Source organism: Lissotriton vulgaris, chromosome 4_1 (genome assembly GCF_964263255.1).
Source record: "Lissotriton vulgaris chromosome 4_1, aLisVul1.2, whole genome shotgun sequence".
Classification (NCBI taxonomy): domain Eukaryota; kingdom Metazoa; phylum Chordata; class Amphibia; order Caudata; family Salamandridae; genus Lissotriton; species Lissotriton vulgaris.
In genome coordinates, this window is record NC_141691.1 from 1,979,974,387 (window position 1) to 1,979,989,603 (window position 15,217).

Sequence of the window (15,217 nt, forward strand, 5' to 3'; positions counted from 1 at the left end):
GTGCACCTGGGACCTTAATAGAGCTGTGTCTGCCTTCCACAATGCTGGCTCCACCTCCCGTGGTGTGTCTGATTTCCCTGGCCCACACTGTCAAAGGAAAGAAGGAGTCTTGTCAACAAAGTGCTCCAGGGCTGCACAGAACTGGTTTGGACTGGGTACAGGACCCTCTGCCTTCAGAGGACAAAGGATTTGCTAGTATAAGTATTGGGACCCAGACCCAAGAACTTTAGATCACTTTTGGAAAACAAGAAGAACCCTTCCTGAGGAGAGGAACTAGAGAAACTGAGGAGGAGACTATCCCTAAACTGAGTGCTGTTTGGGGGGATTGGCCTGCGGCGATTGCCTGACTGCCAAAGAAAGGAGAAAGGACTTTGTGCTACTTTAAAATCTACTTGTAAAGGATCCCCAAGGGCTTGAGATAGAGCTTGCCTCCTGCTGAATTCTCCGGGACAACAGACAAAACCAACCCGCTCCCCTGCCTTCCCTTGCTGGGAATTGAAGTGCGTACTGCTGAGCTTGGCCTTCTGAGAGACTGCGTGTCGCTGGGAGCGCGACTGAAGACAAAGAAGCATGTTGCCGCCGCAGCCATTGTCGTAGCATCACCAGAGAAGAGTGTCGCTGTTGCAGTAGACGCCATTGCATCACGGGAGAAGCATGCCGCCGCTGCCGCTGTCGCCATCGCATCACCCTAAGCACCTCGCATCACCGGAAAAGAGTGTCGCCGTCGCAGCAGACGCTGTTGCATCACCGGAGAAGCATTTAGCAGGGCCTGTCGTGGCTCAGAAGAATTGTTGAGTCTCTGCATGGCGGTCGGGCATGCATACATCGTTGTCGCATCAAGAAGAAGATGCCATTTTGTTTCATTGCACCGGATCTTCATCGCATCAAGGTGCTGCTGATCGCATCGCCACGGAAGCGCAGTAAGAAACCGACGCATCACCTCCCCACGCGGAGAAGAACCAACGTATTCCCTACGCAACAGTGGGGACCCGATGCATCATTGTTCTTGCGTGTAAGGAACCGACGCATCACCTTCCTTGCAACACTTTCGTTGTATAGCGTTAAGCATCCAAAGGTACATTGAACTGAAAGTGTTGCATTTTACATTTAAAGAGAAGTAAGCTATTTCTACCATTTTTAAGTATAGTATTGTGGATTTGTTGTTTATGTTCTTGTGTTAAGTCTATATAAAAAAATACTTATTTTTATACTACAACTTGTGTGGTGTCCATCTGTAGTGTTGTCACTGGGTTACTGTATGTGTTCACAAATGCTTTACACACTGCCTCTGTGATAAGCCTGTCTGGTCGTGCCAAGCTACCAAGGGGGTGAGCAGGGGTTATTTTAGGAGTGTGTCCCCTTACCCTGTCCAGACGTAAAGGCCCCTATTTGGTCAAAGGTGCCTACCTCTGCCAACTAGAGACCCCCAAAACTAACACTTCTAAACAAAAAGTATCCCACCTTGTACATATCTAACACGTGAGGCACTAGTCTCTCCAGGTGGTGCACCGCCTAATTATGCAATGTCAGCACACTTCCCTACCACATTGGGAACACTTAGGTGGCAGTGCCACATACTGTGGTGCAGCTGTCGGTAATTATGGGACAAAATACATTTTTCTAATGGCTTATTTTCATTCCTTTTGCTTCAAAATCCCACAGCGGTTTTAATTCGAAATGAAAATTGTAATTGAGAAGCGCTAACAATATTGCACGTATCATATGGAAATGGTGAAAAAGTAGCGTGCTTGAAATGCTGTTTGCAAAAGTGTTTAACTTCTGTATGACTGGCTACTGTGAAGGTATTTAAGGAAAGGAACCAACTTAGCTGTAGCACTGTAGCCAATCACAGGCATGCAATCAATAATCTAAGCATGCCATTTTCAGGTTTCACCTGCATGGCGCTTGTGCTGTGGTTGTGAAATCTATTGTTGTTATAAATCTTAAAAGGGGCTTACAACACCCCCCTTGCTTTTCATTGGTTCCTATGCTTGCCACTTACTTTCCTCCATTTCTTTTGGCAGTAGTATACTATTTCCTATTGTTCCTCATATCTTTCTCTTACCAGTCTTCCAATGGCCCAAGTACTGTATTTATCCACTTTGTGGGACTTTGTGTAAGCTTTTGCCTGCACAGGGCTTGCCCTGTGCTTGTTTTTTCCTTTCTGCCGAGTGCATCGCTCTCTACAGTTTGTCCCCGTCCCTCATGTTTCTCCCCACCCATTTCCCCTTCTTCCATGTAGCACTTCAATGACAACCATCTCTTCACATTCCCACCTCGCCAATTGTGAGACTGACACGTCTTGGAATCAGGCAGCAGTCCCACTAATAAGAAATTGGGAGACTAAATTCAACTCCACTGCAGTGTTAGTGGAGGAAATTCTGTATATGGTAGATCCTGTATGTTACAGACTAGTCAGGGTAGATATGTTAGGGTTACTGGATGTACAGTGTATTACTTATGCAAGCTGAATTAAGCTCATTCCATACTGTGTTGTACAGGCTCAGCTTGCTTCTGTACACTCAGCGGGACCTTCTTCCAATCATATAAAAAGTGGTACATCTCCAGGTAGGTGACCAGCCACGTCACAGCCTCCTCCTCTCTGTCCTCGAGACTGAAGTAGTTACGAGTGGTTCTAAGAATGAAGTGTTTTCTCGGGTCCTCCTTGCTGCCTGGCTTCTTTTCTGCTCCAGCATCAGCACACAAGTACAAGCCTCAGAAACCTATCTCAGTGTAGGCCAGACGCACACTAAGTCCTCAGCCACTGTCATGGCAATGCATCACTATACTAGAGCTGCCACACCACATACACATAATTCAATTGGAACGAGAGCGGTCATATTAGGTGTGGGCAAACCTGGTGATGTAATAAGGTGCTTAAGAAGACTGTGACCACTCAATTGCTCTTCTTGTGTGCGGTAGATATGGTTTTTAGTCCCTTTTCTTTGTCAATATTACAGTGTAAATTCATGCATTGCCGGATGTACGACGTTACAACACGTACTTTTACAACCCGTGCCGTTACTACGCAACTTTTACAACGCAAGTCGTTACAACGACTTGCGTTGGGGGGTACTGGATAGTAAATTTTTTAATTTACTATTCCAACTCCAGTCGCCGTGGATAGAAGGGAAGCAGTTGGATAGTAAATTAAACTATTTACTATCCTGGAGCGCCCCCCAGCGCAAGTCGTTGTAACGACTCGCGTTGTAAAAGTTGCGTGGTAACAGTACCGTGTTGTAAAACCTTCGTTGTAAAGGTTGTTCCCCTGCATTGCCATGACAGCGGCTGAGACTCAGTGGGCATCTGGCTTCACAAACTAAGATGCTACTCTGGCCACGATAATCAGGTAGTGAGCATTCCACTCATATCTTTTAGTTATTGGGCATTGTGGATATTGCTGTCTCTATGTGTTCTGTGGAGTAGTCTCTCTCGAGTTTCCTTTGTGTTTTCTTGCTGTTTCCCTTGTGCTTCCCCCACCCTCAAATCCTCTTCTCATTCTCAAATGTTTCTTTTCCCTCCCCTTAGTGCTATAACATTGTGTCACTGCCTCTCCCAACTTGTTTGCCTAATTTTTAAACCCCCTGCTTCTTCCTCCTCGCCACTATTGCCGCTAAGCAGCATCAGTGTTCTCCATCTGCCTGCACTCTGCCTGCTCCTCCGTTGTCTTTGCCTCATGTTATGACCCTGCGTTTCAATACCCATTCAAAATATTAGCGTGTTTTTTAGATATTCATGTGTTACTGATGTACAGTTAGTTTTGTTCATTTTTGTTTCCACTTTATTATTGATACCAGTGTATCATGTACTTTACAAGCCGCTAACATTCATACCAGTAACCCTGGGGAGACCTCAGCTCCGACCACGGAGTGTGCAGAGATTTGCCTTTTCTGCGTTCCACAGAGAACGTGGAGAAGGCAAATATCCGCATACTCTGCAGTGGAGCGGAGTTTGCCACCCCCCTATTTAGAAATAAGTTAAAAGTAATTAAAAATAAACTTAAACCCACTTATCTCTGTCGCTGTCCTCCTCCTCTTCCTCACCATATCAATAATGCTTAAGAAAACTGTGCATTACTGGTACCGCGAGGAAGAGGAGGAGGGCATCCCGGGGACACCGCAGCAAAGAGGTAAGTGGTTTTAAGTTTATTTGTGATTACTTTTAACTTATTTCTTAATAGGAGGTGGAGGCGGGCAGCGAAGTGGAGCTCCACGGAGTTCCACAGAGTTTGTTTGCAACTTCATGGACCTCCGCGTAGCCTCGCTATGTCCACTCCGTCCAGGGTTACATACCAGTCCACTTTTATTAAGGAGCATGTCTTTGCCTCACGTTATGACCCTACGTTTTAATATATAATCCCGATATTACCTCATCACCCTTACTGCAAGTGGTCAGTGTGTCTGTTAATATTTTAGCACAGCTCAGCTTTGTATCTTTGCAATTCAGTATCCTTTTTTTTTTACTTGTTTTTTATTTCAAGATAAATTTAGCAGCAGTATACAATACAAGCATATATCCCATACATATAGTTCACAATTACTTTTGTAAAACATGTTAGAGTTGCATGTCAAAGCATATATTATCGTCAAGATAATGAAAAACAGGTCGCACAGCCCTCTTTTCTCTTTAAAAAATAATGGGGCATATTAGCAAGGCAGGCGATTTGAAATTATCGCCGCTTTTGCGGCCGTTTTGGGCCGAAAAGCGGCGATAATTTCATCGCCCTATCAGCAAAGACACGCTATCGCATGTTCTGCTGATTTTGCGCCCTTATCAACAACGCCTAGCTTTGCATCTCTAATGAGATGCAAAGTGGGCGTTCCAGGGCAAAATAATAGGAGAAATGTCGCTCTCCTATTATCAAGCTGCTTGCTAATAAGCAGAGCGTTAGGAAAAGTAGCGCTAACCACAGTTAACGCTACTTTCCTAACTCCTGCTTGTGACCTGTACTTAGCCATGTAATCCAATGGGAGGTGGATTACATGGCTAAGATTGTCCTGCCCTATTAGCAAGGTTATCGCCATTTTCAATGGAATATCGCTGGAAAACCAGCGATATACCATTGAAAACAGCGATAATCCCCGCTATCGCTGGGATTTTTATCTCCATGGCGTTCAGAGATGTTAATACAACGCTAACATGGAGATTATTGCCAGCGATAGCAGGCGACAGAATTCCTCACGCTAGCAGCGGTCAGCGATAATTATCGCTGCCGCTTGCTAATATGCCACAATGTTTTTAAGCAACCACAGTACAAATTAGCCATAACTATAAAGGAAAGAAACGAAACTGGGCAGCATTTGGCAAAGCAGCACTCCTCCATATTTTTTTTACACCAAGGACCCATAAGATTTTACAGATATATCCATCCTTTCTCTACCTCTGATGGAGGATTGATGTACTTAGTGACAAAGTCCTGGGCCTTTGCCCCTGTGTGTCCCCTATAGTGTGTGAGTGGCATTTCAGGCAGCAGGGGGACAGCATACTCCTTTGCCCATACTCCTTTGCAACATATGACCTCAAGTCTCTTTCCCTTATTGTATCTAGACTGGCTGTCTTGTCACCCGAGAAGCCTACACCCATCTAAGTCAAATAGTATTATCTAGGATATTAGGGGAACCTCTATCACCCCCATCTGTGTGTCATGGGTCTCAGCTTGAGGTTGAGTATCGGTTCCCACAGTTGAACGCCCGGAGGTCTGCAATTTGTCAGGCAATAATCCGGAGGTCTCAAAATCCCGTTCGGCATTCTCATCTGTGCAGACTATACGCAAACGTCTCTCCTCAGCAACCCCCTATTCACACATATCTGCTATCCACTTGGGCAGTCCAGGGGGCAATGGCTGTGTCCAGTGAATCTCTTTGCGGCACGTGGCGAGCACCAGTCCCAAGTTCGCAACAGTTCCAGGTTCGCAAATCTACATTGCATTCTAGTTTTCACTTTTGGAGTCGGTAGGACTCTTAGAAGGCAATGTTTCACTGTTTCTTTGATCCGGATGCCTGTTGCTTCTCGGAACATCTTCATCACCCTTGACCAGTAGGGCCGGAGCCAAGGGCAATCCTACTTCATGTGTTCAAATGCATCAGATTTAGTTCTGCAGCGGGGGCACCCCAGAGATCGGGTCACATTGATGTGTGCTAATCTGAGGGGTATCATATACGTAAAATGTAGATAATTACATTTTATAAGCTTGAATCAAGGGTTGTTGGCCACTTTCTGGACCTGTGGAAATGCTTGCTTACATTCGCTGTCTGTGAGGGGCATCGGTAGGTCTGCCGACCATCTATCTCGAACGCGAAAAACGTCGACGCTGCAGTCCCCCTTAAGCATTCCAGTGCACACGATGATCAGCCGACCAGCTCTACGGTCCCAGGTTGCACCAAAGCACGCACACTGCTTCACTGAGATTTACTCCAACTCCGGTGCCTGATATTCAGGCGCTCTTCACCAACGCCTTTGGCTGCACGACGACACGCTCCTCGTGTCTGAGCCTCATGTCTCCTCCGGTGCACTCGATGACCAGGCGTTCTTCACCAGCGCCTCTGGTGCACCCCGACACACACCCTGCGTGTCCGAGACTCACTCCACTTACAATGCACACGTTGACCAGGCGCTCCTCACCAACGCCTCCTGTGACCCATGACACGCACCTTGCGCATACGAGACTCCCTTCACTGCTGATGCACACGCCGACCAGGCGCTCCTCACCAGTGCCTGTGGTGCACCATGACACACACCCTGCACGACTGAGTACCACTTCACCTCCGATGCAAACGCTGAACAGGCGCTCTTCACCAATGCCTACAGTGCACCACAACACGCTCCCAGTGCGTCCGAGTCTCACGTCTCCTCCGTGTGTGCAAGATCACAGGGCACACCTTCCCAGGGTCTCAAGCTGCCACAACATGTGCCTACCGCGTTGCTTGAAACTTCTCTGGAAACTTTTATGGTCCTGTGTTTCCAAGCAGGGAGCCAGCTTACCTCAGGCCCTTGGGATTACAAGACACAGCAAAAAGCACAGTCTTCTTCAAGCAGGGGAACCCAGCGCACAGCACAGTCCCAACAGCCTCTTCCCAGGATAAAACAGCAAACTGCAGACCAGCCCCAGATCACGAAACAAGGGCTGGTCCTTCCCAGCAGTCTCTTCAGTTGTTCTTTCCTTAGCAGAGGTTCCGCTTGACCACAAAATGGGTCTAAGCCTTTTCAGGCTCAATCCATTTCTATTGCAACGTTCAGGGGCCTAAGCTCTCATAGTTATACCCCTAAATGTCTCTGAAGTTCGTTGTGCTCAGGGGTCCCTGAAACCTGCTTAAATCAGTTCTGGGTGTCTCCCTCCCAGTGTCACCGTTCTCCCTTTGATACTGGTTGTCTGGATTCTTAATCACTCAGCAGGAGATGGGTCAATTGGTTTATAGCAGCAGCCCAGGCCTTTTCACCTCCCGGGCTTCTCCTCCCCCTTTTCTACAGATGCAGGGCAGCCTGGTGTCATCTCAACCCCTCCCTGGGTCAAGACCTCTCCCAGCTCCTCTCACTAGGTATTTACTAGTAAGGCAAACATACCAATCATGGCCAACCAATTACCACTACACTTTACACAGGGAACACTTGTACTTTTACACTGATCAGCAGTGGCAAAGTACCCAAAGCATATAAATTGGCAACTGTATGTCAGGGAAATGGTCTAGGGGGAAAGCAAACATTTTAGAGAACTTTAGCACACAGCACCACCATGTGGTGGATAAATATATGCCGTTGTTTAGAAAAGGGTGCATTGCCAAGCACCACCAAACACTGGCACAAATTTAGCACTGCCTGATAAATATGGTTGGGAAAAAACAGGTGACTATATGATTTTACTATAATTAACAGGTCTACCCTAACACCAGACCTAAAAAACAATGATCCAAGCTCGGGCATCACCTTGTGATCCCTGCCCCTTACGCTGTTCCTACCAAGAGCATGAAGCATTTTTAGGTCGAGCCAGAGTCAGAGCGCAAGCGCGGCTCTGGGAATGATCTGTTGTAGTACAGCACAGAGAGAAGCTTCGTCCACTCCCTCGCCCATATTTTTCATTGGCTTGTTGTCTTTCCTAAATGCTGTCTTCTGATTCCTAAGTAGGCTTGTTAGTCCCTCCTTAGTACGGCCATGTCTTCATTTGTAACCTCCCATGGCTAATGGCCCCTTTACTTGGTTGTTACACGTATGTAAACTATTCTATTTATTGAGTTTTTCCTACATTAAGCATGAGGACGTGCTTTGCTTACATTCAGCAGGCCATGCTCGCATTCACTTTCGAAGCAGCCAGGACAACGGCGGCCGTTTGTTTACAATGCCATAGGGCTCTGAAATGAGCAGCTAGTGGTAAATGTTGCTACTTAAGGCGCCAAGAAACTATAGTTACTGGTGCAGCAGGATTTTTTATATTTTTAAAGTAAATATTTTCACAACTATATTGAAATCAGACCTCTGCATGTGATTCATCAATATTATTAACATTCGTCAATGGTTTACGTCAGAGCAACTTTTTGCCTGATCTGAAGATTTAATTGTACTCAGAATTTGGCAGCTTCCTTTTAGATGCATTGCAACACACATAATATTCATCACACACATCCTCTTCACTCCAAAACACACAATTAAAAAGCATTTACATTACAACGCCAATAGCTCCAACTCAGAATAATGCGAGACCTATTGCATTGCAAATGCTTGTCCTAAAGGATGTTGATATTGGCCCGACCTTGTGGTGCCGAAGTGCACCTTTCCATTTTAGTGTTTTACATGTGTATTCATTTGTTTTAAGATAAAATGGAACTTTACTGCTAACCATTATCTATTGTGATTTTAGTTCTACTTTTATGGCACTTCATGCCGAATAAAGGGGCATATTAGCCAGAACCTTGTTAAAATTATCGCCGTTTTAGTTATAGAATTTCAATAGAAGCCCAGGTTAGATGTGCAGGACATCTAACCTGGGCTTCTATTGGAATTCCATAACACATATTAGCAAGCCCATTATCGCCGTTTTAGCAGCAGTTTCCTGCTGCTAAAATGGCGATAATTTTAACGAGGTTCTTGCTAATACGCCCCAAAGTTATTTTCCGAACAATTGATGAGCCATTTCTCAAATTCCACAGGAGGTAAAAGAGGGTACTAAGGTTTCTTCTCTACTACAGAGACCCAGAAAAAAGTTTTAAAAAAAAGATTGGATTCCCTGCAACTTCAAGAGCATCACAATATCTTAGAGCATCCTTGACTGTAGTGTGAGAATCCCATCTCATCACGTGTGCAGAAATGGCTGTGCTTCAAAATATGGAGTACAAAAATATCAGGGTGCACTTTTAGGTCTGTCTCGAGAGCTCTAACGTGTAAATAGAGTGGGCTTTGACTAGACACAGAGGAGTTTTTTTCTCTCCCGCCAAGCTACTGGCTGTTTGGTGTATCATTCCACCCCTTGTCGGGTGCTGGCATAGCAAAGCATGAGGGACTATTTTATGTCTGAAAAATATACAGAATCATGACGCATTATGTTCTTTATCTGATAAATGCATTATATATAGAAAGCTGTAAAGAGAAATATTTTTTTGATTAGTTTTTTTCCAACTCGGCTGGGTTTTTCTAATAATAGTTAAGTTACGACTCCAAATGTAATCTTTTGGAATTGCAAATGTTTGTAATTATAGACAAAATCTCGACTGTAAAAACGCTGCATTGCATTTATACAGTATACCATTATATAATTGGCATATACATACCACATAAATGCAGATAATGCAAGGGTGATGTATACATCAAGCAATGAAACTATAACTACACACCTCCCCTTAGCTCGAGTCCTAATCATGACCTTGAACTGATCCCTGGACCTTTCCCCTACCGTGGTGCTTACTTAACAATATAAGTGCAGACAATACTATGACTCCCAAGATCTGATGATGTTTTTCCCATGAAGGTTTTGAGAAAAGATATTGTAACTTGATTTGTCGGTAGTACATCTGTGAATATGTACCCAACTTTGAGGTCCGAACTCCAAGGTAATGACTATACCATCCCTGTGTTTTCTTTTTCAGCTCACTCTCTCATGTGCTACTCGTGCACGGCAGCGATAAACGACAGAGATTGCATGAGAATCCAGAACTGCTCTGCATCACAGACTCACTGTGAGACCATAGCCGGTAAGTTTATATTACCATTATTAGCAATACTTACAACTTGCATTGTACTTTATGCACTTTGAGGGGCACTTTAAAATGCCTACTGAGGCTACTGTCTTTGTAAAGGCTCCGTGCCTTCCGACCACCCTATTATTACCAGAGTGGTCGGGCCGCCTTCGGATCACCGCAACTGCCAGGGATCAGAGATCCCTGGAGGTTGAGCAACAGTGTTATGGCCGCAATATGCTTGGTGCAACCACCGCAGTCCCGCCAAGCATACTACAGTTTTCCTCTCCATTACTCATGACTATTTTCATGTCAGTGAGCTTACCATGAAAACTGTGGCAGATAGGAAACATAGGGGGCCTCAGGCCATGGGATCCATGCAGTGAGACACATGTTGTGCCCCCCTGTGTGCATGCACCCCAGTACCTGCATGGCATGGACTGCAGCAGTCCATTACCTGCAAGTACTGATTTCGATGTTCCCATTGTGCCATGGGAACACCAAAGAACCACCCGTCAGACAGGAGAAAACTCCTAGTCTGCAGGCAGTTGCACCACGGGTTTGGTGGTGCTGGAGCGAGGCAGTCCCGCTCCTCCATCCCCAAACACGTAATGATGCCCTTAGTCCCTTCCTGAAGGCAGACAGCAGGTGGTCTCACATCACTCTGAGGACTGTGTGAGTGAGTAACTTAACACACACACCTAGGTGGCAGAGTCTGGGGGAAGACAGCCCAGAAAACAAAGAGTTGGATCCAGCGTCAGAGGACAACCCGCACAGTATGTCTAGATAGTGGTGTTCCCTGAGAAAGGTAAAAGTCCTATAAGAAGGTTTTGCTGCTTCTGGACAAGCCACATTGACGCACCCACTTACTGCCCACATCTGGAGTACTGTGTCCAGTTCTGGAGACCATATCTAGTGGCATGAAGAGGAAACATCCGCATAACATTTGTGTAATCTACGCAGGCACAAATCCACTCACTTAGGTGTTTACAATGCCTATCGAGTGCTATGCATGTCCTTCTGGCTACTTCCAAGCACTCGGTGTAATACAGAAAGGGTGTAACCTGGACATGAAGAGTGTAACCAGTAAAGGACGGTACGTGGTTCGAGCTTCTTCACTTAGTGACCCTGGGGGTCTGCGGTTCCGCACAATGAACATCGGTACCATTTAGATTTCAGGTCATTCTTGAAAAGAGTGGAGATTTGTGTAAGATCATCTGCAGCTCTCCTGCAAAACAGCAAAGTTCTGTTGGAGAAATGACGAGGGGCATATTTTAGCATTAATGTTCTGCACCCATGATTGTCATAAGCCACCTTCTACCACATGCAGGGCATTTTATGGAGATTTTTAAACTACAGAAAAAGCCAAAACAACTGCACAAATATGAGCCAGGAAATGAAACACTTTCCCAGACTTCACTTTTTCACAAGTTTTCAAAGGTGGGGCATTTTGGAACACTGAGTCTCTCTTTACTCCTTGGAATGCTGACATAATCCACTGGCTGCTCTGTCTTCTGTTTTTTTTGCTCATAAATTAGGATGAATCCAGCTGGCATCTCACACATCAATTGATTTACATTATTTAGATGAGGAAGCCATTTCACCCCAGAGTATTAGTAATGAATCCATAAATTCTTCTCTCGAAAAATGATAACTGAAGCTCTGACCACATTTGTTTGTTGCCCCTGTAAGTGCTTTCCCGACAATACACACAGGGTCACACAGTGCAGGAGGTGGAATTAAGATCAGTGCTTCATTTGTGAAAAAAGTCATGAACGAGAGTAATGTTTTTCTTAAGAGCCTGATCTTAATTCCATCTCCTGCCTCCCTCTTTCACAAGTTCCTGTCTTTCTGGCATGTTATTTCTCATTCTTACTTCCTGTGTTTGACATTATTTTTCTATCTTCCTCTTCTCTCTTCTCTCTAGGTTTTTTGCCTTTCTTTCACTCTTGCTCCAAAAGCCTGGTGATAAAAAACAAGTCTCAGAAAAATGTAAACAAATCTCCTATGAGGCTGGTTCCAGGGCACATTGTTGCGGAGCCAGGGGCATCCACATGTTTGCTGATGACTGCCAAACACACTACTTCCCATCACATACTGGGAAAACCACCTTTCTGAAGTTAGGTTTCTACTACACCATTAACTCCATGGCTGCTAAGGCAATTCCCCTCCTGTGCTGGGAATTTGTTATTTGTATTGTTTTATGACGAGCTGGGCTCGTCATCAGTGTACGAGGAGGCTACACCATGACGAGCCCAGCTCGTCATGAGTGTGGAAGGGGTTAAATAGCAGTACCTTTGTCGTATAATCGTAGAGTGACCATTACAGATACATGAGCCAGCAAAGCACATCCTAAGTATTGATGGTGAAAGGGAACTCACTCATACCAATGTGAGGCTGGTGGAAGAGTGATACAAGTATTCTCAAGATCTTCCATGTCAAGGGGCAGAAAAACTTCATCAGCTTACACGGCCCTTTGATGGTCCTACACAAACTTCTCCATTAAGTGGTGCATCATAGATGCTTTTGGGTCGGGGACTCAGGACTCAGTCCATTCTATTTGAGTGTTAAGGCGTCAATTGATATGGCCTTGTTCTTCTCTTCAGGGTCAGGCAGCTCCTCTACCTTCTAGGAAAGTTTAGCTTTCAATCTTCCAAGTATGATATAGCACAGTGGAACCTTAAGGTTGTATGCTCAGCCCTAGACACAAGCAGGGGAGCAGAGCTCCTTCCAAGATGTCATCTGCTGGCAATATAATAGTACTGTTATTCATTTGCATACCATGACAATTATTATTACTATCACTATTATATAATAAGGGTTTTATAGCTAATGAAAATAATAGGAGATTGAGGATATTCTCTTTTCAATACCATGGCATATAACCTATATGAAGAAATAGGACTACATGGAAATAAGACTACATGACTAACCAAAATGGGATGCAGTCTTAGGAACATGGCATATCAATCTTGTATTGTGAGGTGAATTAAAACAGATTGATCAATGTGGATTATGGATTGAATCTATTCTATTTCTATTTATATCATTTATAGAACGTGACAGCTGCCCCAGCCAAGAGGCATCCCGGCGCTCGCAACAGAATAGGTAACATCAGCACAGGAAGCAGTCTACACAGTGGGGAAAAGAAAGGTTTTAATAGCCTTCCTAAATTCAGACAAGTTGTCCACCCCTCAAATATAGGGAGCAAAGAGTTCCAGAGAGTCGCCGCTCTATACCAGAAGGAACGGCCTCCGGCCCGGATTCTCCTGACCCGAGGAACCACCAGCAAGTGTTGGCCCATGGAGCGAAGGGGACGGGAAGGGACATAACACGATAGCAAATCTGTCAGGATATTAGGGGAGGTCAGTTTCAAGATCTTGAAGGCTATACAAAGAGCCTTGAACTTGATTAGTTGACCCACAGGCAGCCAGTGAAGGCGAGGTATTGTACTGGTCACCAAACAGACTCTAAGCAGGCTCAGAAGAGCTCTTGCTGCGGCGTTCTGTACTCTCTGTAACCTATGTATTTCAGCCTTGTTCACCCCTAGGTACAGAGGGTTCACATAATCAAGTTTATTTTGCCTGTATTACCCAACCACTATGGTTAACAGGACGATGACTGTTGTGTCCAGCTAATTCATTTTTTTGACACTGGTTTTTTAATTTTACAGATAGGACGGCCCCACTTCGTCCCCTCCCCCACTGTACTTGTCCTGATGAAGACCCCGGTAAAGGACTTAATTTAGCCTACATGTAGGGGTCGAAACGTCGACGACTTCCTCCTTTTGGGACTTCCGGCACATCCCCTGGATTGTATTAAACTATATATGTGACCGTAGAATGTCCCCAGTAGAATTGTATTTTCAATACTTGCCATAATCTGTGTTGGCTTTTTGTTTTTGGAATATTTCCAATTACGTTTCGAAGATTGTAAATATTTACTTTTTTTTAGTCTGTGTACTTTCCCTAACTTTTTCACCGCTTTTGAGCACCACTTCCTCTCCTCCCCCTTTTCCCTCTCCCAACATGGGGCTTTTCACTTTTCTAATGTGATTGTAATTGCTTCACTGATTCATACGTAGTGTTGTTAAATAAATGACAACATTTATTTAAGAGTAACAGTTTGATTAATTTTTTAATTGTTTGGCAATTGTCTTAGTGTGTTCTCACTCAACACGTTCTCCTTGCGGGGACCCCTTCTTTACATTTACCAGACAACGCCCAGGTCCCCGCGACTGCATGGGTTCAATCCCCCTTTTTTGTAATGTGGATGTAATCAAGGCTTGAATAATGATCTGTCAGGTCGGTGCGTTAAAGAAACCTAAAATAGGTTTCAGCCCGCACAATAAAACCAAAACAAATGAACTCACAGAAGCCAGCAGGGACACAGATCCCTCGCCCAGTGAACTCCACCAGCAGGTCATAGCCTAAGCAACCTGGCCTTCTACTCTCTGAGTTAATGACAGGACACAGCAACCAAACGGCGGATTCCGAGATTAATAGGTTCGCAGAGGGCGCCTCAAACAGTACACGGAGAGAGAAGAAATGTTTCAAAAAACAACAGAAGCACTTAAAGCAACAACCAATGAAAACTCCTTGGCACAAATCAATCCATATAGCAGGCAAAAAAGAATCTCCAAAGTGGAGTACTGAAGTAGGAAACAGTCCACCTCTCTTTACCTTATTTCATAAGAATGCAAAACGCCAGGCCGCCTCAGACTGGGCCCCCAAGCATTAAAAACAATCACCTCACATACTTATGCCGAGTCCACCATGGGGGCCACTCTGCAGAGACAACAACCATCCCTTAAGGAGATATAACATCATAGGCTCTGATTGAAAAGCCTCAGACATCCAACACTCAAAACGACCAATAATGGTACAACAAAGCACAAGACAATTAACTCTGCACACTGTTCAGTGACCCAAGCATGGCACCTTCAAGCCACCACTCCGATGGGACCTGAGTCCATGCCCAATCAGGTCCACCAGACACTTACACAAGCCGACCAACAATAAAAGCCAAGGAAGCCTGTGTGGTGGCAGATGGCATTG

General features: G+C 45.0%; 1 protein-coding gene across 1 annotated transcript in view; it reads left to right on the plus strand.

Moving 5' to 3' along the window:
- LOC147724770 (prostate stem cell antigen-like) overlaps positions 1-15,217 on the plus strand; it is a 65,704-nt gene that overhangs the window by 42,126 nt on the left and 8,361 nt on the right. The window contains exon 2 of the mRNA XM_086966290.1: positions 10,071-10,175. Within this exon, the coding sequence (XP_086822416.1) occupies positions 10,071-10,175 (105 nt within the window). The remainder of the gene's footprint in view (positions 1-10,070; positions 10,176-15,217) is intronic.